This window comes from Athene cunicularia, assembly GCF_003259725.1.
Source record: "Athene cunicularia isolate RWA chromosome 2 unlocalized genomic scaffold, athCun1 chr2_part1, whole genome shotgun sequence".
Lineage (NCBI taxonomy): Eukaryota > Metazoa > Chordata > Aves > Strigiformes > Strigidae > Athene > Athene cunicularia.
In genome coordinates, this window is record NW_020799095.1 from 30,851,578 (window position 1) to 30,878,181 (window position 26,604).

The window sequence follows — 26,604 nt, forward strand, 5'->3', positions numbered from 1 at the left end:
ATTTGAGCAAATACCATCTTAATGCTTCCAGCCGTGTGGGAAAACAATAACCTAGTGATTAATTAATGCAGAGCAATAAATAAGAGAGAGAGAGAGAGGGAGAGAAATAATCTGTGTGGTATTTCTCTTTGGTATCATCTGCACCACTGGACAACCTGGTAGGCCTTAGTGGCACTTAAATCTGTGAGATTTAGTGGTTTTAATAGCTTTGAGAACTTGGTGACCTAGCCAATAACCTCACCTCTACAAAATCTCCAAGGTTGCAGGAAGTATCCTCACTCTTAACCTGGAAAGGCTGTTCAAAATGGACAGCAATGATAAATCCAGAGGCTACCACTACGTGCCAGGAACAATTCAGATTAGCAGCATAGTCTTGAGGGTAGTTGGGGGATGTTATCACACCCCTGCCTGTGTGTAGATAGCCTCCACAACCTGAGAAAAAGGAGTTGAAGCAAAATAAAAGATATTAGCATCAACTATTCACATTTCCATTTAGAGAAAAACCCTGTCTCCTAAAAGGAAGGTATGACAGGTAAAAGCAAATGTTGAAGCAAGTGTATGAAGAGTTGAGGGGCATAGAGCAATGCACACAATGAATGATCTCCCAAATACAAGCTAATAGATTGTAAGACAACACACACCAAACATCTTGACAGTGAGACTCAGTTCTCAGATTAACAGATGAGTAAACAGGCAGCTACGCCAAGGACCTCCCATGGCATGAGCATATTGTTACACTGAGTATATTGCTTCTAGCCACGGACCAAACCACTGTCACCTACTCAAGCTGCCTGTCAGAAAAACTTCCCCTGGCTGCCCACTGTTATCATAACACCTTCCTTAGTGCTTCAACCCATTCAGGAATCTGTTATCATCCCTGGGTGCATGTGGGAGGAGGGGTGCCACTGGAAATTGCTGACATTCCTGCTGGAATTTACACAGCTTTCTGCATCTGTCTCTGGTTTGTGTCTATGCTTTGAGTCATTTATTTCCCTCTCTTAGTTGGGCATTCTTTCACTTTTCAGCTGAACTGTTATAAACTTAGGCATACATTTTTCTTACTTCTGAAAAGTGACTGGTCTGGTTGAATCATGCTTTGTTGTATTATATTGCTGGGAAAATAGCAAATTTTACCTTTGCAGAGTCAGACATTTATTAAAGCATATTCATAAGATGTGAATAGTTGGTCTGTGTGATTAAGTTGATAGACTGTGGACAGATGTTAAAAATGCCAGTCTTTTCTTTCCTTACCCCATTGTTAACAGCAAGGCAGACATTTATCTGAGGGAGAAGAGAAACAAATCTTACTTTTGTGATAAGAGGCATTAAATCCAGCTCCAGTGACACTTGCATCTGACATGAAGTGGATGAACATTGCCTCTCCAGTTGATCTTACTGGCCCAGGAGGTTCTTGTCCACAGACAGTAGCCAGCACTGGAGAAAGGCTAGTGTCTCCTGAGATCAAAAGAAGACATGCTAGTGTTAAAACCAAAGCAACTCACATCTGCCTGTTGGTTGTTGTGGCTCACACTTGCAGGCAGGTGCTTTTCAACATCTTTACCCCACTACAGATTGAGATATATTTTTACAGACTACCAAATAGTTGGCCAGACCTTGCTAGTTTTATTTTATCTAGCAGAATGTCTCAGCATAGAGGAAGAATACTGATTTAGAGCACATTTCCATTGTTATCTAGATTGCTTAAGCTCAATGGACATGAGAATTCCAGGTACTGGGACTTGGGGGATCTATTGCACACTGTTAGGGCAGGGCAAGATTGGCTTCTCACCGTCTTGGATAATAAGTTTGTCATAGTTGCATGAGCTGTGAGATTCTATGTCTAGGGCCAGGATATGGAACTCTACAGTAGATCCAGGAGCTCTGATAAGCCACACACAGTCAGCAAAATTTCTGTAATTCATGGGCCAGCCCGGTGAAAAGAGGAATGAAGGTGTTTCTCCAGTTGTTACAGTACCTCCGCATGCACCTGGCACATACAAAAAGACAAAAATGAAAGCATTCACTTTCTAAACTGAACACTCCCCTCGTATAATTTGACAGTCCTATAATTAAGCACAATGGGGACACAGTGATGATGTGTGCAGTCACAGGAATGTGTTCCTTCAACTTCAGTTTTGACTGGGAGTACAACATCTGAAAACCCGGACCTATAAGGATATTCCTGTGCTACCTTTAGACTTAGAAAGAAGACACTGCATTACATCTTAGCTTTCTCTTGTTGAACTAGCTCAGAGAAAATCAGTGGTACAAGAAGCATATTCCCTCTCCTTCCACATGCTGTTTGTCAGAGGTACATGATTATACTGAGCATATTCTCTTTATTTATGGATATGATATGCATTATAGTTTCATATCACAATGGCCATTGATTTAAGACAGGTATTTCAAGAGGGATATTTTTTCATGAAAGCATATAAAATGTTCAGCTTTCATGAAATAACTGTGTAAAGAAAAATGGACCCCTATCAACATACTTAGTTTTAAACCACTATAAAAAAACAGTATATCTGTAAGTCCCTAAAAATTGTTTTAAAAAGCTATTAAAATGCTTAAATTCAATGAAAACTTTCCATCTGTTAATAACTAGGGCTTTCTCTGGTGGGGAAATTGGTTTGGAGTTTTTTAAGTACATCTCTGTATATCACTGGCTATATCACTTTTACCTGTGCAACCCACTGAAAACCCACCTCTAGGAATGGTGTGTGTAACAGCAGAAGCATCCACTGCATACCACTCCAAAAGAAAGCCTTTTCCTGTCACAGACATATCTGACTGGAACTGGATTGTCATCGAACTGCCAGAGGATGCAAAAGAAGCAGAGTCTGCACCACAGTATGTTGCAATAAGACGAGAATGAATGGAGGGCCCATCATAAACCTGCAGAGAAAAGAATGGTGCCATTCGTCACACAGGCAGATTTTCATCCACCCCGTACTCAGCAAGTTTCCAAGGAGAAAGTTACTCTCTTTAAATGAGTGAGGGATCTTTCAGCAAATCCAAGTTAGAGATAAACCTTTCTTAAAAAAATGGAAGAAAATTTCCCTTTCTGTTATATATGTGAAGCTTTCACAGAGGGATCTGAAGGGAAACCACCAAATTCAGCTCATTCCCTATCACAAGCCATGGACTGGCATCCTGCATTAAAAAAGTCTGCCAGTACAATCTTGTTCCTTGCTGGGGAAAAAAACAAGATCTGCAAGAAAAAGCTAAACCTTGTGGGTTGGTGGGTTTTTTTTTTTTCTTTTCCCCCCTGAGGAACAAATATTTAAAATTCTATTAAATAAATATGCAATAATATTGTTTTCATTTTATGTATTTATAAGCCAAAATCTTGCATGGTTAAAAGATGCTTCTCTTTTGCCACCTTTCAAACTTATTTGTGTTCTTGTCCTCTTTCTCCCAGTAAAAAGGTGTCCAGTACAGAAAGCTAGGAAATATTAACTAAACACTAACATTATATTGAATATCTGATCTTTGAGTCAGGTTAAAGGTCAGGCTAATTCACACCCACTGAATGTCTGGCTGATTTAAGAAACTCATTTTGCCTTCAGGGGGACTGAAAGAAAGGCAGGCTGAGTTAGAAAAAAGAAGATGCTGTTAAAGTCTGACATGAGATGAAGGAAAAAGTTATATTTCTTTTTGGAACTAATATTAAATTTGGATATCAGTGAATTAATAATGAATTTCATATACTGAATATCTTGAACTTGTATTAATTCTCTCTTTCTCAAAGATGATAAAGATAATTAGAGAATCAGCTGTTAAAGAAAAGTCAATAAGAAATTTACCTTATTTAACTGTTATGTTTAGCTACGTTCAGAAAGAATTTGCTGCCTCTGTTGCTCCATTTTGCTTAGTACCATGTGTGCTGTGTTTTTTAGCCTGGTAAGGTGGCTAAACTGTATTACAGAAGGGTACACAAAACCAATCAAACAGGAAGAAAAAGGTACCTTTCTACTACCAACAGCAAATTACTGATCCACAGAGCAAAGAAGGACAAGTAGAGGATTTTAAAATAACCTTATTTTTAGAGGCATTGAAATGTTATTATCACTGTTGTCCTCAACTGAACTCAACAGAGCAAATCTGACCTGAAATTCTTAGATTTGAAAATTCAGGATTGTACCATTGTGGACTTATTTGTAAGAGGTTTCAAACTTACAGACTGGAAATATCTGTTAGGGAGCCAAAGAGTAATGTAACCATTCCTATAACTAATAATTTATGAAAAGATGACATAGCAAAACTAGTAAGGCACACCTGACCCTCAGAAATTCTTCCCATTCCTCCTGTAGGTTTCTCTATTCATCATTTTTATCAAAGTTAATCAAAATAAAATAACTTCTCACAATGAAATCACCTTTAGCTTGTCATAATGGCATCCATGATGATTTTCAATATCCATCTGCAGGATATGGCCATGGATAATTTGTGAAGCATTAACGCTTATTCGCCACTGGTAATTGGAATTGTGAGGGTAACTTCTGGGCCACTGGGGTGAAGCTATTTGTCCTCTGGTTCCCACAATGTCATTTCCATACACTGAAAAACAAGAGAGACAACTAATGCCTCTAATTCATATAGATTAAAAGAAGCATTGAGCCCCAGCCTGGAACATAGCTTTCATTTCAGCCCATCTGACTTAATTTACTTAGGACTAGACAGCGCTGTGAGGCATAGACGTGTTTCAGGCAGTTCTAGGATGCACATCTAATTATTTTCTTGTTCTGAGGGATGCAGTGTGCCCTTATCTGAAGGAAATTACCCATTTGAGACGTGTGGCTCTAATCATAGGAGAGGCAGTAAGATGGCACATCTAAATTCCCCCCTGACTCTGCCTACTTCATGTTCATTTCTTCCCAAGAAGCATTAAATAATAAAATTATTTTTTTTAAATGCCTTTGTGTGTTTGGTGAAAAATGGTTCTGATCTGATTGGGCTCTAAACTATTGATAATCCCTTTTGAAAATGAGCAGTAAAAGTCTCAAAGGAAAATTATTAGAAGTTCAGCTTGCATAATTAGAATGGCTATGGATGTTTAGCTTCAGTAGTCTGTTCATGCAGCAAGTGAGACTGATGCTTGCAATGGTCCCTTGAAATTTTGGATCTATAAACTGACAACATTTCCTTTTCTTCTAATTCTGTTCCTGGTTTCATCTGGTTGATGGTGTCTAGATCCAAACTGGAAGATTGACAGTGTCATACTCAAAAAGCAAAATGGAAAGGTGGGAAATAAATGCTTTTCTGTTGATTTGTCAATTGCCTAATAGATGGCAACATAAATATTAAATACCATTGCTCACTCTCAGGTAGCAAAGACATTTGGTCAGATATTTTTGCTCTTAGAGGAGGCTAATGGTAAACTTGGGTTGCCATAGAAGTTTTTAGTATATAGCTCTTATTCATATCTTCACAGCCCAATACCACTAAAGAAAGAATCTGAAAACTGCTTGATAAACTGTAAGAAAACAGTCAGTGAAATAGAGGACATTTTATTTTCTGTAATCCATGGAATTTTTTGCTTCTAGAAGGATAATATGATCAATCTGAAAAAATATTGTCCGTTATGATAATTTAAAAGATAAAATTGTCATGTCTGATTCTCTGCTTATGTTATACTTAATATACTTACATACACACAAGTTCTGTTCTGACATGTTTTAGAGAATCCCTTTACATTCAGTAGATATTTTACAAAATACTTTCTAAGTGAATTTACACCCTTGCTGACATCCCCAAACATTTTATAATAGACTTTACAGGACCAAACAATCACTTTTTTTGAATCATTTTTTTAAGATTTATGAAAGAACAATTAAATAACATTTACTTACAGTGAGAGAATGTGGCCCTGAAGCCAACATCAGTGCCTGAGCTGTCTGAGACAAATTTGACCCATAGGACATGTCCAACAGTAGACATATTATTTGAAGGCAAGGAGTTTCCGCAGAATCGTCCTGCCAGCGTGCCTGTATCGTTCCCTTCACGAATCTCCAGGTAATCTTTGGTGCAGCCACTACTATCTTCCACCTGAAACGCTCTATTTCAATAGCAGTAGAAGAGCATTAGCAGGCATATGACTGGTACATACTTCAGAGTCTGCCCTGCCAGGCCACTCATCCCCATCGCTGGTATCCTGTTCTAACAGTTAAGAAGAGGGCAGCAACAAAACCCTCCAGAACCCAGAGGTCACTGCTTATCACCTGGTAGTGCTGCTGATACGGGGCCCTCTCTTTTCTAGCCCCTTATTTTCTGACAGAACTTCCGTTTGCAAAGTTATAATTTTTAAAGAGTTTTCAAACCCTTGTTTCTTGCTTCTCCAACAACAACCATGAAACACAGAAACCCCCTGATACATAGAACAGATTTTTAATATAAGCCCAGGTCAGACTATTTGTTGGGTACAGATCTATTGGGTGCATGGACTACTTTAATGCCTTACAAATCAGTTTTCATCCCCTTCATACATGTATTATTTCATTATACTCTCTGGTGAGAAAACAAATGCCAGAGGCCTAGATTCATTTGTGATTAACACCTCAGAGGTCAGAAATCCCTTAACAGTTTCTTCAGAATTATGAAATATTACTGTTTCTCTGGCTTCTCTGAGTTTCACATAGATGGATGTACGAAATAATAGTAAGGATTGCTATGAACTCTTCTAAATCATTTTTTACCTTAGAAAAGGAATAGGATTTAGTAATCAAATTGTAATTACTGCACCAAGCTGAATGCTAAATATATTCTAAAAATCATTAGCTAAGTGAAGTGCTTTGATTCAATATACTTTTCAGATGCAGGCATGAATATACAGTAAAGCTTCCAGAGAGTGACTTTTATGACCAATGCCCCAAATATTTGTGCTTTCTTATTTTCTGGTAATAACTTTGCCCCTTCAGTTCTGAATATAGCCATATGTGTTCAGTGTACACATTCTGTGAAACGATTCCAACCGCTCATCTGGATATACTTCAGACTAATTTAAAGCTAACCCTCAAATTGCAAGACAGACATTTCTGCTCGGACTGAGCTGAAGAAAATCAATGTCTCATGCCAAAAAAACTTTATAAACCCCTAATATTAAATTAAATAAAATAAATACTGCTTTCTAACACAATTACTCCATGCTTTCCAGTATTTTCAGTTTGCCTTTCAGCTATGTGTAACTGAAGAAAAAGAGTTTACATCTGCTCAGTGTCACTTTATATAATTGAATTTATGTTCCACTGATAGTTCTGCTTCACACTAGATTTCTGTTTTAGTTCTGAAAAGTTGTTATTCATTATTTTGTAGCAAATATTTTTGAAAATGTTTTCAGACTGTAGTACTTTTTCTCTGCTTCAGCGAATAAAGGAGAAATAGAATGTCCTTTTTATTGTGTTAGTGAATCAGTACATGCCTAACAAATTGCACCGTATGCAGTCAGCATGTTACTGGGCAAATTTTCCTTTTGTCCTGATTAACTGTAAGTGCAGGTTCAGAATTACTTTTATTTTCCTGCTCATTCTTGATAAGCTTTGCAAAGGGTCAGTGCTCTCTTTCTTGGCAGCAGCCACTGTTTGATGCCGGGAAACTGAGAGGCTCAGAAATCCACATCATGGGTAAAGAACAACCTAAGGACTCTGGTAAAGGACTCCACATTGTTCTGTGGATCACACATGACTTTCCTGTCAGAAGTCTTCAAAGGAAAGTTACTTTGCTGAAGGGAAAACAAAATTCCTTTGGATACTCTCCTGGCCCCTGTTGTACCTCCACTAATTGTTGGAGAAATTCTGAAGAGTTTAGTACCAAATTTAACCTCACAATCTGTGGAGTATCTGGACCCTTTATATTACTCAGCTATACAGTAAATACTACAATCAATCTGCTAGTAAGGAAATAGTAGGAATTTCCTTTGTAAAGAAAAGAGCAATGCTAAATTTCCTCTTCTTGTTTATAAGTGAGTGAGAACTGGCTTCTTTAGCATCCCATGCTGCCCAAACAATAAACCACCAATTTATATAATGCTGTATATGCCTTAATATAAGCAATGACTAAGACAGGAGAACACTGATTGCAAGCTGCCAGTAACCACTGCTGTGTTCTCTTTCCAAGTTACTCTAAAAACATGTTTCAGCTTTATCATGTGGTAATTACATTTCCTAATAAACACAGAGCATCCTTCCTTCAGGTCTGTTAAAGGGCTGAGTAATAACCCCTAGCAATGCATTTACATGAAGGACAGCTGGAGCCGGTTGCCAGGGGAGCTGAGAATCGTCCAGACACACTCCGTGTTGAGCGGATATGGCTCAGGATAGCCAGGGCTGTTGAAAGCTCCTCTGTCCATGTGAAAAGCACCCCCGCAGGCTGCAACAAGAAGGAGACATGGGACGCTAGAGAAGGATGACATAAAAAAAAAACCAAACAAAAAACAACTTGATAGAGCCAGAGCATTTGCTAATCAAGAAAGCATTTCTTCTTGTCTCCTTGTTGTTTAGCTTGTTGGTATACTCGCTGAAACCTTGTCCAAAATGTGGAAGGGCAATAGGGGATTTTAAAAGAGGAAATGTCAGAGGGACAAAGAGATACAGGATCTGTTCTTCTTCTTAAAAGTCAGAAGCATAAGGTAGTGACACCTGTCACATAGACTTACATGATGATGATGCAGAGTAGGTGGCACGGAAGCCCCTGGCAGCAATGTTGTTGTTGGAGATGAAGTTCACCACCAAGGCATTACCAAAAGAAGTGACAGGATGTGGTATAGTAGCACCACAGTAACGGCCTGAAAGAGAACAAGACAGAGAGGAAAAAAAAAAAAAAAAAGGAAAAAGTGTTAAGCGAATAATTACTAATTTAACATTTGGGGTTAATGCCTGACAGCAACCAGGAGTAACATTTGTTGCTTACAGTTGCAGCTGCCAATTTAATCTACATAAAAATTAAATACTCTATTTCATTAGCACAGAACTCAACTGTGATGACGATTTTTTTTTTTTAACAGAGGAAGGACCTCCTGCACTCCAGGCACCCTAGTCACTGGCTAGTCTGTCATTGAGCTCCTTTGTGTTCACTCTATCCAGAAATTACAGCCTAATTGAAAAAAAAAAAAAACAAAAACCATCAAATATATCTAACAACAGTTTCCATTTCACTCAACTGGTTTCTGATAAACAAACAAGTGACAAATAACAGACCAGTTCTCCTGTAATGGTAACATGGGGATTAGGAATATGAATCACAATCTAGCAGAAAGGCATCTGACAGCAAAAAGAAAGATAGCAGTTAGTATCCTGGTCCTCTTGCCAAGTGAAAGCCAAGTGCAGGAGACCAAAAAATGAATTCTGCTCTTAGTTACAAACCATTTAAATTGAGTACAGCCCCACTCCTACCAAGGGAGCATATACAGAAATAGAGTAAGGGAGAGTATGATCAGGCACAAATATTCTGAACTTCTCAAAATGGAATCTGAGGCAACCCTGGGGGTGTGAGGGCAGTCAGAACCACTCAGTGGATAGGGCTCTCTCATGGCTTCCTGGCAGTATAAGCACTGAATTTTGCTGCTCCAGACTGCTCCTGCCACTTGAAGGTGATGGCTTGGGACACAGATGTTGGGAGAAAGCTGTAGAAAATTCAGGAACAAGCAGAAAATCAGGCTTTCCAGGGCTTGAGGAAAATCTGGTTTCTGCTCCCAGAAATCTGCAGCTTTCTTCACCTATGTTTAGTGTTGACTGTGGGTAATGTTATGTTTTTGTACAGTTAACTTGGAATTCAGTTTAAACTGAATTGCTTTGTTCCCAATATTGTTCAGCTAAAGAGGAAGGAAGAGGCAGCTGGAGTCAACTCCAAACTAGGTTATAGGCAGAGCCTGAGAGGACTGCACCATTCACACTGAACACTTACCCTCCACCCCTGGTCTCCTCTGGCCGGAACGGCCAAGGAGCTTCCTTTATCAGAGAAAATCCATGAAACAGGAGGACACTTAGAGAAAACTCTCTTTTGCATACCCTGGGTGTAGTTCTATATATGAAATAAACAAGGGAAAGGTACAATACCTCGAAGAGGAGCCTCGTAGTTATTCCCATCCAAAATCTCCACAAAATCCGTAGTACAGTTTTGTCTATTGTAGTCAATATCAAAGTCAGTGAATGAAAGTGTGACGTGGTTGACTGGCAACAGCAAAGAGTAAAAACTTAAAAAGAAGTTTGGCATTTCACAGAGAAATAATTGCATGTAAAGAAATGTACCATCTTTTCCTTTCTCCCCTGAAGTCAGTCAGTCCCTATAAAGTGTAACATCTGAAGTAATATAATCCCTGGTACATGGAGTGAATTTGATAGAAGTACACTAATCCTTACTGCAAAGGTCCTGGTAAATCTCTTCGTATTTCAGTACTTTCTAGTACAATCAACATTAGAAGCATAGGATTTAACACATACACATGAATCTAAATTTCCTAATATCTGAACAGCTTCATTATATACTGAAAGTGTCAGCAAATACAACATGGAAAATTTATACACATTCAGAAACAAAACTCATTTCTACACATCTGTGACCTTCTGCTCCCTTGTGATCTAAACCATAGATCTGGACAAAATGTGAATTGATGTTGCCCTGCTCCAGGCTTAGAAAAAGCTGTTTTTTTCATCATTTCGTAATGTTCCACATATATCAACTGGACTGGTTGAAGGATCATTAACTCCCCTCAGCTGTATTTGTACAAAATTATATTTTCCACACCCTTGGACTGCAGGCTATGTCCTGAAAAAGAGGATTTCGGACTGTGGGTATTTTTGACTCTTGTATTGCTCTTGCTTGTCTGATATGAACAAAAGTGAAGTCACAACTGGAAGAAGAGAGGCTGTCCTCAACACCAGTCTGTGACAGTAGTTAGTCCTGGCCTTAGAGCTCCTATGCAGTTTGAGCAGGTCAGAAAGAATCTCACAATTCAGATGATAACTAAGTTTTCTCCCACATCGACCAAACCTAAATTTGACACAAATATTTTGCTCTTCACTGGGCTACAATTAATTAGCTAGAATAAGCTGAAATGACAGAGGTGGACCCAGGCACTGTACTCAGCAGGGTGCCACTGACTGGCATTCAGCTGTCTGTGTGTTTGGCACTCACTGTGTGCCCTGTCCGGTCAATCAATTAGAGCTATCAATACAGGTCCTCAGGATACAAAGTGAAAAGGAAAAACACAGTGTGTGGCAAAAGCAGGAGACTTGTTTGTTTTCTCAGTAAAAGCAGGGCAGGAACTCTACTGTGGTTTGCTGTTGGCCAAATCTACTGTATTTGGCTCTACCCTGTAGTGCTGAGTGACTGGCATAATGAAGCCATGTGTACCTGTAACGTGTGGTATGTGGTGGTCCTGGTGATAAATTAAGAAAGTCCCTACATACACACACTACTTATACAGCATTTTTCTGGTCCCTCATACTGATGTAATTCGGGAGACAACAGTTATGTATGAGATTTCAACCCGGATCCAGGAAACACTTGTCTTTAAAAACAGATGTTGTATAGGTGAGGAACAGCTTTGATGCTGTCATTTTCATATATTTGTATAAGAACCTATGCTAAAAAAAAGTATTGATTATCTCCTGATTTTTGGTGTTTTCTTTGGCAAATTGATTTTCACTTTATAATTTAGCAGAATAAACTTACAAACGTGGTTGGAACACTCTACAATTTTAACAACAATGGCTAAATATCAGATGAACAACTGAAGTTCAGTAGTTGCTATTAAAAATAAACATTTATTTTAAATGATGTTACCAAGATACTATTACCTAATTGTAAATATTTTTTAGGAATCTTATACAATGTAAAGGTAATACTGGGTATTAAAGGTAATACCAGTATCTGATGAAAAATATTTGGTCTTTTATGATCAATCATAAATCTGTGCAAAATTAGACAGGAACATCTGAGATTGTATCTATGCACATAAGACCAGTTTACTTAGTTAGTTTATTTATTTTTTTTTATTTGTATTGAAATTGAAATGCCTCTGTACCTTTTCTCCTTTTCTCTCTCTCTCTCTTTTTTTTTTTTTTAATGTTAACAGAATAGATTTGATCTAACACAACTCTAGCTTGAAAATCCAGACTAAAATAAGGTTGGCTAAATACAAGTACTTTAATAATATATAAACACTTAGATTTTCTTATGGACAAATCCAGCTTCATATAGTATTCAATACTTCATTTATAATTGCAATACTTAGGCCATAGTAAATTAGCTATGACAAAGTTATAAACTGTTTTCCTCACTGTGCACTAAATTTTTTACAGTGAAATCTGATTTAGGACAGATTAAGAGACTCACACTCTCCAACTACCAGGATGCAGAACTTCCTAGAGAAATAAAGGAGGAATTTTGTATTGTTATTACAGAAAAGAAGATGAGGATGTTAGTCATCCCAGCTAACTATAAAAGATGTTTTTACTTACATGGTTCCTGAGCCTGAATAATCCAGCTGCAGTTCTGTTTGTTTGGGTATTTGGCAGGATACAGAGGAGAGGAAATTGCTGCCCCAACTGAATCTGAATCTATGAATCTTCCGCATGCTTTAGAATGAAACACACACACACACACACACACACACACACACACATATTATCAATATATACAAAATATCTTGGATTTTGTAGTAAAAATGAGTGAATAAAATGTAACATACTACATCAATGTGGAATGAGGATAAATTTCACAGCAGTAATTTTTCAGAAGAGACTTAAGGACTAGATCCCATCACTGAGTGTACTTTCTTGACCAGGATCCACAGTCCATGCTGCACCTGGCTGACCATCTGCCAGAGTGATTTGGGAACAGACCTCATCTTTATCAGTTCCTCATAGCCCAGAAAAGCAATCTCGGGGCTGAAATAATTTGGTTTCCGGGTAGTGCAATAATACACCCATTTCTCTGATCATTTGCCTGTGTTGGCAACTAGGAAGAAAACAATTATAAAAAACTCTCCCGAACCTTCCAATGCCCCAGGATGGCATCACATTGCATTGGCATGATCTCTTGTGAGCTGCATGAACAAAACTGCAATTGTGTGAAATGCTGCACGTGTGCAAGAGCTTGGCTGACTGCATAACTTTGGCTAACAGTGCTGAGGGCTGCCATGCCTCATTTCTAAGCATCCTGACTCATCATAAACCCCCCAGATCTGAGTTTAACATACAGGTGCTTTAAACAGCAGAGTGAGGAGTTAGGTACAAAAGACATTCATTTATAGTGCTGTGCTGCCTAAAACCTCCAGCAAGAGGGTTTTCTCAGAAACAGGGAAGCTGGGTTGCCTACATCCTAGGCAGGCAGCACTTGATCACCAGGCATGTTTTGTGCAGGGCCTAATCCAATAAATGTGTGCTGAGAATGTTTAACAGAGTAGTTAGTCAGAAATGCCTAATTAGGCATCTAACTAGTACCTCAATAACTGGGGTTCCTGAGATTCTTGCTAATGCAAATTCCTCTTTTTCTTTATAATTTTCACAATATTTTCAAAGGAAAAAAACATTTCTGGGAAAAGCACTAATTTATAGTGAAAAGAATCCTAAGAAGAAAATGAGAGAAAGGTATTTTCTCTGAAAAAATTAAATGGTTCTATCTTGGGGAAAAAATGTCTTCAAAGTTACTGTGAAAAACTGAAAGTAAATCACCAATCATCAAATAGGATGTAATTTCATTAAAAATTCTTCCCAGTTGGTGTCACTTTTCATTAAAAAGGAAACCATGTAAAATACCAATTAGTCCTCCACAAATTGGATAGTTGACGTTTGGCAGGGTTTGCAGGCTTGAATTCATGGACTTCAGCAGCAGCACCACACAGAATTCTTTTATAGCTTTTCAGATTCATGCGCATGGATAGACATACAAAATGTTATTTTGTCACTAGGTCTGTGGAAACTTCCAGTTGCATATTTTTCTCAGGACTGTTATGGGTAACTAACTCTCTAGGGAGGAGGAATAAGATGCAACTGGTGTGTGCTAGATGCAAATAATTTTTTCCCCAATCAAATAATCCAAGATGATCCTTAGATTTTAAATTATTTAATCTATAATTTGGAAAAATTCTGTCCAGTTAAAGATACACACTGGTATGCTGCATGTATAGAAACACTTCCTGTTACCAGGGATGCTAAAAGATTGTGTCTAATACAGAGAAACTGGCAATTAGATAAATACGCATTAATGTAAATGACAAAATTACCTTCAGTAAAGCGAGCGCTGAAGCCCCTGTGCTGGGTGGTTGTATTAGTGTGCAGCCGGATGTACATCAGATTCTTGGAGGATGTGATAGGAGGAGGATGCTGTGTTCCACAGAGTTTTCTAAGAAGTGGTGCTTCACTGCTAGGACCATCAAATACCTGTTAAGAAAAGATCATCTTAAGTATTTGGTTTCAATAGGATTATTGAGAAGACTTTTATTTCATTCCCTCTCTTATGTTTTTGATCATTTTGATCCTGATACAACCCTGGTATGAACAGTAGAAACAAACTGTGCATTGCCTATCTAATTCTTTTTTTGCCATTTCCAAAAAATGCATATATTACAGGCTGAAGATATTGTAGTCTTTACCACAAAAATACATCAAGTAATCACCTTCCTCTGTGTGTAACTATCTAGTATGGAAGCAACTCTCCTTTAACAATCCACATATCCCTATACATTTATTGTTTCCTGTTGATGTTTAACATGAGTTCCTGTGTAGCTTTTATTCAGTTAAACCCTTCATCTTGCCTCAGTAAAGACTTATAAACTGGCCCTAACATGCAACTAGTGCACCAGTGGGAGCTATGACTGTGTATAAAAAAAGAAGACACTAGGATTATGGCTTTTAGGTACATATACCCAGCATCAAGGAAAAGTCCATATATTTACACTTTATAATAGCTTTAGGGTGCTGAATTTCACACATATACATGAAGTATTATTTAAGCAGAGAGTAAAGAAAAGTAAGAAAAAGAGAGGAAGAAAGTAAAGCTGTGTTTACAGAACTTCACTTTTAATTTTTACCACAAATGCCTGCCTTCTCTTTTTTCCCCTTACAGCTAATAGTTTTGTTTCCTTCCTCACTGTTTCACAATCAGGAAGAGGAGGATAGTGAGGTTAAAACCAATGAGTTTCTAGCTTAAGCGACATCAAAATTATAACAAGAGAAACCACAGAGAGAAATAAATGGCCACAGTCTCTGAGTCTCTCACTAATCTTTCCTAGCATTCCAGCAGACGTGCTTTGTTGCTGCTGTGTTGGAGCCATGGGCCAGTCTCAGTGCCCTTGTGCCTGATTTCAGAAGTGATGAGCACTGAAGTCATCAGCACAGTTGCATGACCCAGGGAGTAGCCTTTGGGCTACTGGGCAGCAACAGCAGTTAAATTCAGTTCCTGTTTCAGCATTAACATCCTGCATTACCATAGGCATGTCATTTAATACAACCTGTGACTCACCTTCCCATGGCAAAATGAAGAAAAATATTGATAAAAATATGGACAGGAGGACTGTAAGATATTCAGGTGCTAGGATGTTAAAAGCTACATAAAAGCCCTCTTTGAGCAAAATAATGCCATTGGGTTAGAAGGCATGTACTTCTGATTGAGATTGTCTGCTTTTACTTTAAAATGCCTCAAATTTCAGCAAGTCTGTGCAATGCAGCATCAATGAATTAAAAATTTCAAACTAGACTGTATAACACAATGCAAAGTTTCTGCCTCCAGTATCCAAAGGCCTTTGAACACATTAGTGAAAAAAAAAAACAACCAACAACAAAACCAAACAGTAGCTGAAAGATGACCTGTCTCAAATAAAACTCGGAGCTGAGAAACAAAGGACAAACTCCTGCTTAATCCACTGACACACCCTATGTAGCAAGTGCTGCATTCATGAATTAAATATTTGCCCTTGGGCCTGTTAACACTAGCTATCTGTGTGGGACCTTGTGATGGAGTATAAAGTGTACTGCAATGTCGGTAAAAATGAGTACCTGGTAAAGAGACCCAAAATATCCATTCAACCTCTTCTTCTCTCTTGGCATCCTGCCACAATCAGCCCTTTAATACGTAGTGTGCAGTGTTTATTCTTTCTCCGCACATACATTCTGTATATAAAGCAGACTGCCTGGAGTTAAAAACCACAAACCATTGAATGTGAAAAAAAGTAATGACCAACAAAATAACCCTTAGGAATTAAGGTACTGTCTTTCCCTAGACAGCAGTGAGAGGATTTTATCTGAATGCTAGAACTGAGAATAAGCATTGCATTGACAGAGCACAGAGAGGGAGGGCCTAACGGCAGTTCATGTAAACTGGTTTTGATGGATCTGTGCCACTCTGTAACAGCTGAGGATATGACCATTGACACATGGACTGTGTTGTGAGACTCTAGTAGTTGAGCTTTCTCACTCAGTAAGATATTAACGATGAGTAACGTAAGAGACTAAGTAGGCATTTCATTCCAAGAGCTTTCTGGAATAAGGCCTTTCTGTAGTTAATACTGGTAGAAGAATATGAAATCAGAGGAATGTTTTCTAAATCAAGAGTATTTGCTGTTTCTGGGCAGCTTGCTTGTAGAATAGTACTGTCTCCTCTTTCAGAAATCCAGAAATGATTCCTAGCCTTTTCACTCGCTAAAAATCTGATTTAAGGAACAGTTCAGCATAAGCATTAGTGAGATACAGCAATAACTCTTAGGAGTTATGGTGGCTACAAGTTAAGCAGGAACAGTAACACATGGACATTTTATGGCTGTATCATTTTTGCTCACCTGCTATTTATTAGCTTAAACTATTTCATAAGTAGGATTTCAGTCTTGAATCTAGAACAGAAATCACAATATTCAGACACTAGTTCAGGAAAGATTTGTGTCTCTCTCCAGCTTCTTATTTTGAAAACATCTGAGAAATGCGTTCTGTGGCTGCATGAGTAACGGAAAATGATGTATCTGCTTACTTAAAAGCCAAGTTTTCATTTGCACTGTGCATAGCAGCAATTTGGTCTTCTTTTCCCTTTCCACAATGAACATAACTGAGTGACTCATTGCCTTCTTCTTCAAATGTGTCCTGCATTTTTCAAAAGCACATGACAAAAAGAAGATAATTTTTGTCTTCTGACCCATAAAAATAAATTCCACATATTTCTAGTTATCCTCTCTTGGAAGATCCTCTCTGCCAGCACCTGCAATAAATGAAGTCATGCCTCCTCTCTAGCTCCCAGAGGCTTACATTTCTACACTCCTGTGTACTACTTGCTATACTGGAACAAGAAAAGAAAATAATATTTACATAATCAAAGGCACTGAAAAGAACAAACTATTTCTCCCTCCCCCTTTCCTGTGCTACAAGCGCTGCCTTTCGAGTCATGTCCTCCTCAAGTCACCAAATACTTGTAACTCTTGCTGACTTGTGCTCCTGGTGTAGCATCAGATACAATACTGGTTAAACTCAATGTCAAAAGATACAGGAATTAGTGCATTCACTATTTTTTCCCCTCTATTTTCCTTCAAAGAAAAAAAATCTGTTTGTTGTAAGACACACTCTTCAGATAGAAATGGGCTGGTACGCAAAGAGAAATTAAAAATTTATTCCTTATGTATGGTGACAGTGACAGCAAAATCTCTTCTCAAAGATCTTATGCTTTCTACAGAATATAACCAAGTTATATCTGAGATCAGAGAAAGTAAAGGCATCATTATTTAGCAGATGAAGAGCTGTTCACCCGTTCTGAGAACAGATATGGTACAGAACTGAGGCACAGAAGCTGAGGAATTAATTACATTTAGGCAGCTAAGTGAATGAATAATGTGCTTTTTGGTGGCCTGGACTACTCTCCATTGACTCTAGAGGGAGCTCAGAGCAGTTACACCGTGGGTGTGAACTACAAGTTTAGAATTAATTTGGCTGAACCTAGTTCTGTGCTCAGACTGACATGTGAAATCACTGAGCAGAACTGAAAAACGCACTGGGCTTTCTGGAGTTGCGCCAAGAAGCAACAGACGTGAGTATTTTCCCTCCTTTCATTTTGCTCATATATCAAATGTGCAATGGAAAACATTACAGGAAAGTAATAAATTTTCATGTGTTCTCCATAGAAAGGAATTTATGGTAGAAATATTTTTTTAAAAAATTCAAAATCTCGAGTCATAACACAGGGAAAAATTACAGGGTCTAGAAGAGGAAAGATGAAGGAAAAGGCCATTGGTACATTCAAGGGCGGAGGAAAGCCCCAAGAGAACTCACAGAGCAAAAAAAACCTACATAAAGTAAAAATTTGAGAAATAGAAAAGGGTGGAACCACTGTCTTACTCATACACAGTAGTTGTTCCTATATTAGTGAGAGAAAAACAACCCATCAGCTTCCTTAGCTGCCTGTATTTTCCATTTACGCAGATTTTGGAACACAATTCCCAAACCATTTACAGTCAGACATCTACTTATACATTTCCAGGCACACTCTGTCCCCTCACTCTGTTCTCCCATTACTGTGTGAGGTATATAGCAAGCCTTGGAATCAGATGAACACAGAACCCATCCAGGTGTTGGTAACAAGTGATTTTCTGCTTACTGGAATACCACATAAAGAAAGAAACTCCATCCACCCCTTTCTTGCCCTTCTGGTTCCCCTACTGAAAAGCTCTTCTCTGCCTCATACACCAGAGCCCTCTGTTATCTCTTGGCTTCAAATCAGCATTCTCCCTCATCCATTTTCAAACCACTGTCCACTTGGTGGGCAGTGATTGATGCCTGTATTAAATTTAAATCTCCTTCCTTGATCATGTTGCTACTTCAGTTGTGTTTGCACAGCTGGGGCTGACAGGCAACTGCCTCCTGCTCCTCCATCAACCCCAAAAACCAGAAGCAAACAACAGATACTCATAGGTCAATAGAGGAAAAGGGGTGTCACTGCACTGCAATGGTTTGCAGACAAAGCTGGTGCCAGAGACCACCCTGGCTAAACAGGGAACTTTGGCTGATACTCAGGGAGAAAAGGAGAGCTTACAGCATTTGGAAGGAGTTGCAACTCACAGTGGTTACAAAGAGGCTGTGAGCTATTCAAGATGGAAATTGGGAGGTCTAAAGCCCAGCTAGAAATTAATCTGGCTTCGGCAGTCAAGTATAACAAGAAATGTTTCTGTAAGTATGTCAACAACAAAAGAAAGACCAGAGAGAGCCTCCATCGCCTGCTAGACGCAGGAGAAAACATGGTAACAAGTGATGAGAAAAACACTGAGGTGCTTAATGCCTTCTTTGCCTCAGTCTTTAATAACTAGACCAGTTGTACAGCCAGAAGACAGAGACTGAGAACAACCCCCCACATTCCAGGAGGAGACAGTCAGTGACCTGCTGCATCACACAGACACACACAAGTCCATGGGACTGGATGGGATACACCCGAGGGTGCTGAAGGAGCTGGCTGGGGTGCTCGCCAGGCCACTTTCCATCATTTACCAGCAGTCCTGGCTGACTGGGGAGGTCCTGACTGATTGGAAATTGGCCAATGAGACACCCATCTGTAAGAAGGGTCGGAAGGATGATCTGGGAAATTACAGGCCTGTCAGCTTGACATTGGTGCTTGGGAAGCTGATGGAGCAGCTCATCCTGAGTGCCATCACACAACACATGCGGGACAACCAGATGCTCAGGCCCAGTCAGTGTGGGTTTATGAAAGGCAGGTCCTGCTTGACAAACCTGATCTCCTTCTACGACAGGGTGACCTGCTTATTGGATGAGGGAAAGGCTGTGGACATTGTTTACCTTGACTTCAGTAAGGCCTCTGACACCGTTTCCCACAACATTCTCCTGGCAGAACTGGCTGCTCGTGGCTTGGATGAGCACACGCTTCGCTGGGTAAAAAAACTGTCTGGATGGCCGGGCCCAGAGAGTTGTGGTGAACGGAGTTAAATCCAGTTGGCGGCCGGTCACGAGTGGTGTCCCCCAGGGCTCGGTTTTGAGGCCACTCCTGTTTAACATCTTTATTGATGATTGTCCTGGTTCAGCCAGGATAAAGTTTTCCCAAGCAAAGAGAGAGGAGGAAGGGATCTCCAGCCAAGTTATTCATACCATGCTGACATCAGGTCCAGGGGCAGAACCTTTTCCTTGCGCTTTGGCGGGCTCAGGAGGGAACTTTGCTTTCCGTAAACCAGCTAGCGGTATTTCTCTGTATATCGTTTGTCTTATTCACTGTTATTGCTGTTTATTGTTGTTACCATTGATACTGTTGTTGTTCAGATTGTTCTATCACTCTGTTGTATTAAATTTCTTGTTATTTTAGCCGGGGTCTGTGTTTAACTTCCAGCCCGACCGGTGCGGGTGGGGGAGGGGCAATGGCAACGTGCTCTCCGATTCTGGCAAGGCTTAAATCTTGCACAATTATCTAGACGAGGGGATCGAATGCACCCTCAGTCAGTTTGCAGATGACACCAGGTTGGGTGGGAGTGTTGATCTGCTCGAGGGCAGGGAGGCTCTGCACAGAGACCTGGACAGGCTGGAGCCATGGGCTGAGGCCAACTGGAGGAGTTTCCATAAGGCCAAATGCCGGGGGCTGCCCTTGGACCACAACAACCCCCAGCAGCGCTACAGGCTTGGGGAGGAGTGGCTGGAGAGCTGCCAGTCAGAGAGGGACCTGGGGGGGTTGATTGACAGCCGGCTGAACAGGAGCCAGCAGTGTGCCCAGGTGGCCAAGAAGGCCAATGGCATCCTGGCTTGTGTCAGCAATAGCGTGGCCAGCAGGGACAGGGAAGGGATCTGACCCCTGTGCTCGGCACTGGTGAGGCCGCCCCTCGATTCCTGTGTTCAGTTTTGGGCCACTCACTACAAAAAGGACATTGAATGACTCGAGCGTGTCCAGAGAAGGGCAATGAAGCTGGTGCAGGGTCTGGAGCACACGTCGTACGGGGAGCGGCTGAGGGAACTGGGGGTGTTTAGTCTGGAGAAGAGGAGGCTGAGGGGAGACCTCATCGCCCTCTACAGCTCCCTGAAAGGAGGGTGCTGAGATCTGGGGATGAGTCTCTTTAACCAAGTAATAAGTGTTAGGACAAGAGGGAATGGCCTCAAGTTGCACCATGGAAGGTTTAGACTAGATATTAGGAAGCATTTCTTTACAGAACAGGTTGTTAGGTGCTGGAATGGGCTGCCCAGGGAGGTGGTGGAGTCCCCATCCCTGGAGGTGTTTAAGAGTCAGGTCGACACAGCACTGAGGGATATGGTGTAGTTGGGAACTGTCAGTGTTAGGTTAATGGTTGGACTGGATGATCTTCAAGGTCTTTTCCAACCTAAACTATTCTGTGATTCTGTGAAACCCTGCTCATGCAAAGAGCTCTGCCACAGCTATCTCCCCTGCCAGTTGAAGGAATGATGCCTTTCAGTGAATAAAAGCCCAGTGCCTCTACCTGCCCTATAAAGGTAATGGAAGTTGTGCCTGTAACTGCAGGGAGCTCACAGAACTGAGTTACTCTACAAAGTGTTTAGATATGTACATGCATTCATTGGCATCAATTTAAAAGAAACACTTGTATATCAGGTCTTTTCAGAATTTAGCCCTTAATTTGTACATTTTTTTGGCATTTTTACCAGTACTGCCATTTCAGATGGCCCATGTTTTTGTCATGCAATCTGATCTTCTACTCTGGTATCCCAGAAGATTTGGAAATTTTTCCAATAGATTTTCCCTTTCAATGATCCCCCTGATGTAGTTAAACAATTTAAATAAAAAGACATAACTGTATTTCCCTATGCTTCAGGACCAGAAAAAAATAAACCGTCATTGTATAAAGATACTTTGAGGCCAACTGAAATCTTCAGTTCTGCTCAGCAAAACGGGAACACATTGCTTTATAAGGCAGTGCTGTTAAAACTGATGCTGTTTTCAAAAGAGTCTCAGTTCCTGCCAAACTGAGTTCTCTGTGAATGACAGTTTATCAAGGAGAGGGAAGCTGGATTTTGGGCTGCAGTCACTGTGCTTTATTCGCCTGGTACTGATCACACATGTCTTTGTACTGAGTGGAGTGCAATCTGATATCAAAGGTCAGTATTTCATGTCCCTGCTCCCAAAAGACCAAGTGGAGATATGGAGTTTTCTTCACTGTTGTGCACTGATAGAGCAGCAACTTGAATTTCTGTGACATCAACAAAAGCTCACAAACCAACAGCAATGTGAAGCTTCTAAGACAGCGAAGCAATTAAACAGACATCTGAGGAGATGCACTGAATATACAGTGCATGCATAAAGAAAACCAGCCAGCCACAATTTCCTCTGGATATAGATCTCCCTCTCTTCTGAGTTTATAACAGAGTGGTCAGTCTATTATATACGTGGGCAGACCATCCTATGACTTGGAGCAAGCTGGGGCAAACAGCACTATAAATGGGAAAAGGTATCATTATAAGTCATCTACAAATGAGGTTCTTCCTGCAGTACTAACTACGACTCACACTACCAAAAGAAAAATTTAATGCCAGAGTGTAGCATGCACTGCTTTCAAGAAAAGATTCTTCCAGACATAAGTGGGAACCTGGAAGAATTTGGAAATGCATTTGTGAAGCCTGCTTCCTTGGTGAAGCAAAAGGAACTAGATAACTATTTAGCTGTAAATTTAAGACTTAGCTCATTGGTGAATAAACATGACCATGCAACTACAAGTCTGAAACCAACTGCAGCCTAGGTTGCACAGTAACCTTCCTCTTTTGCAAGCATTTCACCAGACTCATTGAGGAAACATTTGAAATTTCTGTTGTTACTTACTGCAACATTGTCATAGTTACATGAATGGTGATTTTCAATGTCAAAATCCGTGAAATTCAATAGGACTCTGTGGCTATAGTCAACTTGAATGATCCAAGAACAATCTGTGCTGTTATTATAAGGTTGAGGATAGTTTGGAGAATGGATTTCCCCACTGGTAGCTTGGAAAATACCACCACAGCCTGAAAAAGACACAATCAGTTTAATCACAAGCCCTTTTATGCTTAGCAAGATTCCATCTGTATTTTTAAACTAATGGAGGAGTGCTCCAACTGTTGAAGTGTCATGGTTGCAACAAAAATCAATGTAAATTACCATCAGGAAAGTATACCATTATCATTACTAGTGATATGCAACAACGATGCTTGTGAGTAATGTTTTTTTCTAGACCCAGGCTGGTAGTAGGTGTTCTAAAGGCTGAACATTAATACTGGTATTCCTCTATCCTAGATATTGCAAAACCAATCAAAAATACCATTCATATGAATGCCACAGGCCTAGCATACTGAGAAAGCAGTTACTAGGCCTAGCTGAGAAGAGGGGTGGGAAAACCATTTCTGAAAATATCAAGACATCTAGGAGCTGCAATCTCCCCATGAGTGCAACAATTGCAAGCCTGAAGTTTCTCCTACTCTGCCCATACAGTTGAGGGCTTCCTGAGGACTCCACCCTCAGGTATTTCTGACCAGAACAGCTCCAGCACTCATGAATATCTAAATAGCCTGGAATGATGGATCCTGTGAGCGAAGTGCCAGGGCTTTCAATAGGACTAACACAAAGAAATGGACTTTTATATGTTGCAAAGAGGCTGAGGAGGGTGGGAAAAAGACATTGGGACTGCTGCAGATGGAAGCAGCCTGCTGGAAGGATAAGAACTATACTGTTATTGCGTTCTGGTGAATAGGTATTTTAGAGGCTAGAGGGGGGATGGAGTAAAACAGGCAAAATGCTGTAAAGGGATGAGAAAGCTTCAGGGGGACTAAGTAGAAAAAAATAAGCTGCCAGATCTCGGAAAAGGGATTAATTCAAAGGACTATTGTAGACTTTTATTCAAAAAAAAATCTTGTGCCTTTCTCATAAAACTTGTGAGAATGGAGAAGTATAAACCTTGACAAACTAATGAATCAGTGTGCTTAATCAAGCAATACTGCACGAATTAAAATCTTCCTCTCCTCACTTTTAGTTGCAATTATTTTCCAGTAATTGGCCTTTTCATAAGAACTACCATGTAGAGACATGTGGCTGGGTCTTTTAAGCATGTCTCTTACTGATTACCAGTAAGGCTTTGAACAAATAATCACGTGGGGGATGGATGAACCTTATAGAGTTCAAGTATTTACTAATCATTCCATGTATTTTTTGAGTCCACTGAGTTCTCCAAGTTAAACCATGTTCTCAGATATTTTTCACTTTAGAGTTTAAAACCAAAAGCATCATTCAGCTAATAAAGTACTCTGCATGGGTGAGTGGGTGGGGAGAACTGATAGCATGCAAAAGTTCTTTTCTGATTATAGGAATGGCTTGATTAGTTATGTAGAGAAGAAACTCCAACAAGGTGGACTGTTAAAAAATACATACATAGGCCTAGATTTCAGTTAGTCAGACATTTTTTTCTTCTGTGTGTTTTTCAGCATCTCTTAGTGTTATCAAATCCGGTAACACCTGAAGTCTCCTTCAGTTTTGAGTCCTATGCTGTCTGATTACTTTAAATGCTTGCATGGCTGATCCATGATTCTCTGACTTCCTGAACATCTCCTGGTGTTATTCAGCATACTCACCACCTGGATTTTCTTGCCAGGAGGCATTAAAACCTTTCCCTGTTACTGCTGCATCTGTCTTGAAAAAGACAATGGCTGAATTGCCAGTAGTAGAGATTCGCTGTGGGTTCTCTGCTGATCTTGAAACACACAGCTGGGCTAGTCTAGGAGAGAGGAAATCAGGGCCACCATAGACCTAGAAATGGAAGAAACACTGTCAGGGTTTTTCAAATGGACTGTCTGCCACACAGAATATATTAGAACAGTTTAGCTAGGAGGAAAAAATAAATCTGAAGTACTGAAAGTGATTCCACATTTTGAAATGTAAAGTAGCTAATAGTTTTCTTTGCAGATTTACTTGGTATCTGAACCACCTGGCATAAGTATGAAATTCTAGGTAATTTCAAAACAGTCGCATTAAATAAGAATTTTCTGCTTTGGGGACTTTGCTACATGCTTCTTCCCCATCCATTCAGGGTTAACACCTTGTTTCTGTGCGGATGTAAACTCAGATTTTTTCATGTGCTGTCTCTCTTTGTAGGAACTTGTGCTAATATTTTGCACCCTTTATGTTTAAAGGCACGGTTAAGACTGATTTTTAAATTGGGGCTAGATTTCATCACTCTGATAAAAAACATTTCAATTTTATTGACTTCAATGACAGAATCAACAACCAAACTATGGGATTTTAGTCAAGTAAACTACATTTTAATAACACTCTTCAGATATAAAGATATACATCAGACATATTTCTCAAAAAAGACAGGTTTTGACTTTTAAGAATAATTATTTCATAGTCAGAAGAGTACCTCAGGCAGTTATAAACCTGAAAACCTCCACTCTCTTAAACATCATTACCAGTGCTGTGTACTTTATAATGAATTTTTAAACCAGTTCAAGTGAATTAGATGGCAGTGCTGAAGCCTTGTTAATCCTGTTTCTTGTTTTCTAAAAGGGATGTGGGATTATAGTTTGAGCCCATTTATAAATGGTGGAATTGGCTCACCTTCCCTCTCAAAACTGAAGAAAACATACATACTCAGTGCAATTTTCAAAACCAGACATGTGATTCTGGTGCCTAGTGCCTTCAATGATTGAATTTTCTTGGCTTCTTGCATGCTAATGAAATGACACCTGATATTAAGGGTCTCCCACCTTCCATTGGTATGTACCTGGTAGGACAGCAGCTGCAAAAGTCATCTTGACAGTAATCTCAGATGTGAAAATGGTTGAAGAGATACAACAAATAAAGAGTGTGTTCTTGTCTTTCAGCAACTGAACTCGCAAAAGATAGCTTCTCATTGTATCAGCATATATTATATATAAGCTAAACTACAGAATGGCAAGTTCTTACAACAAAACCAGGGAATAGGAAGATAAGGCAATAAGTCCCATCAGGATTTACCCACCAGTAGCATCTCAAGTCTGCTCCAATATTTTATTAGGCTAGTAAACATTAAAAAGATCAAAAAAAACCCAATCTATTAATATCTCTCAGAAAGTGGCAGTACTATAAGAACCAACCTTCTATACTGCCCTTTTGCCTCTGATCTCTTCTAGATGAGGGGAAACTCAGAATTTTAATAAACTCTGCTGGATACTTTTTAACCTCAGAAGAAGTTTGGGTTCTGTCCAAGCTAAATATCTAGGCAAGTTTTACAAATGCTGAGCTAGTCACACCACCTCCAGGGCTAAATGTAGTGCATTGCTACGTAACTTGCTTGATCATGTGCTCCCTAACTGCTCATGGTGCCTGACACTGCTCTGCTGTTAGAGGTATAAGGGAAATAACTTTTTTTTTTTTTAATTGGAAAGAATATTCAGTGACTCCAGGGCAATGTGAGACCTCAGAAGCTGAAGCTTGCATCCCCAGAAGAAACAAGGAATTAATTTTTTTGTAAACATCATAGTCTGTTAGATATTCAGGACATTGTAATTTGTTTTAGTGGGTGATTACACAGGCTTAATAGCTTAAACATTTCAATTTTGACTGAGACAGCACTTTTTTGCATTCTGCAGGGAGGCTGCCTGACTTGAATGGATAATGGTTCCTCCGTCCCATTGATCATCTCAAGGCATTCAAGAGAAGTGAGAATGGATG

The 26,604-nt window shown here is 39.6% G+C and overlaps 1 protein-coding gene across 1 annotated transcript in view; it reads right to left on the reverse strand.

The window, feature by feature from the left end:
- Positions 1-26,604, reverse strand: part of CUBN (cubilin) — a 149,032-nt gene that overhangs the window by 50,937 nt on the left and 71,491 nt on the right. The window contains exons 30-42 of the mRNA XM_026843524.1: positions 24,525-24,699; positions 22,747-22,928; positions 14,225-14,381; positions 12,459-12,575; positions 10,053-10,166; positions 8,654-8,782; positions 8,235-8,367; positions 5,856-6,061; positions 4,382-4,563; positions 2,709-2,898; positions 1,790-1,987; positions 1,309-1,455; positions 242-432 (exon numbers count right to left, since the gene is read on the reverse strand). Of these exons, the coding sequence (XP_026699325.1) occupies positions 242-432; positions 1,309-1,455; positions 1,790-1,987; positions 2,709-2,898; positions 4,382-4,563; positions 5,856-6,061; positions 8,235-8,367; positions 8,654-8,782; positions 10,053-10,166; positions 12,459-12,575; positions 14,225-14,381; positions 22,747-22,928; positions 24,525-24,699 (2,121 nt within the window). The remainder of the gene's footprint in view (positions 1-241; positions 433-1,308; positions 1,456-1,789; positions 1,988-2,708; positions 2,899-4,381; positions 4,564-5,855; positions 6,062-8,234; positions 8,368-8,653; positions 8,783-10,052; positions 10,167-12,458; positions 12,576-14,224; positions 14,382-22,746; positions 22,929-24,524; positions 24,700-26,604) is intronic.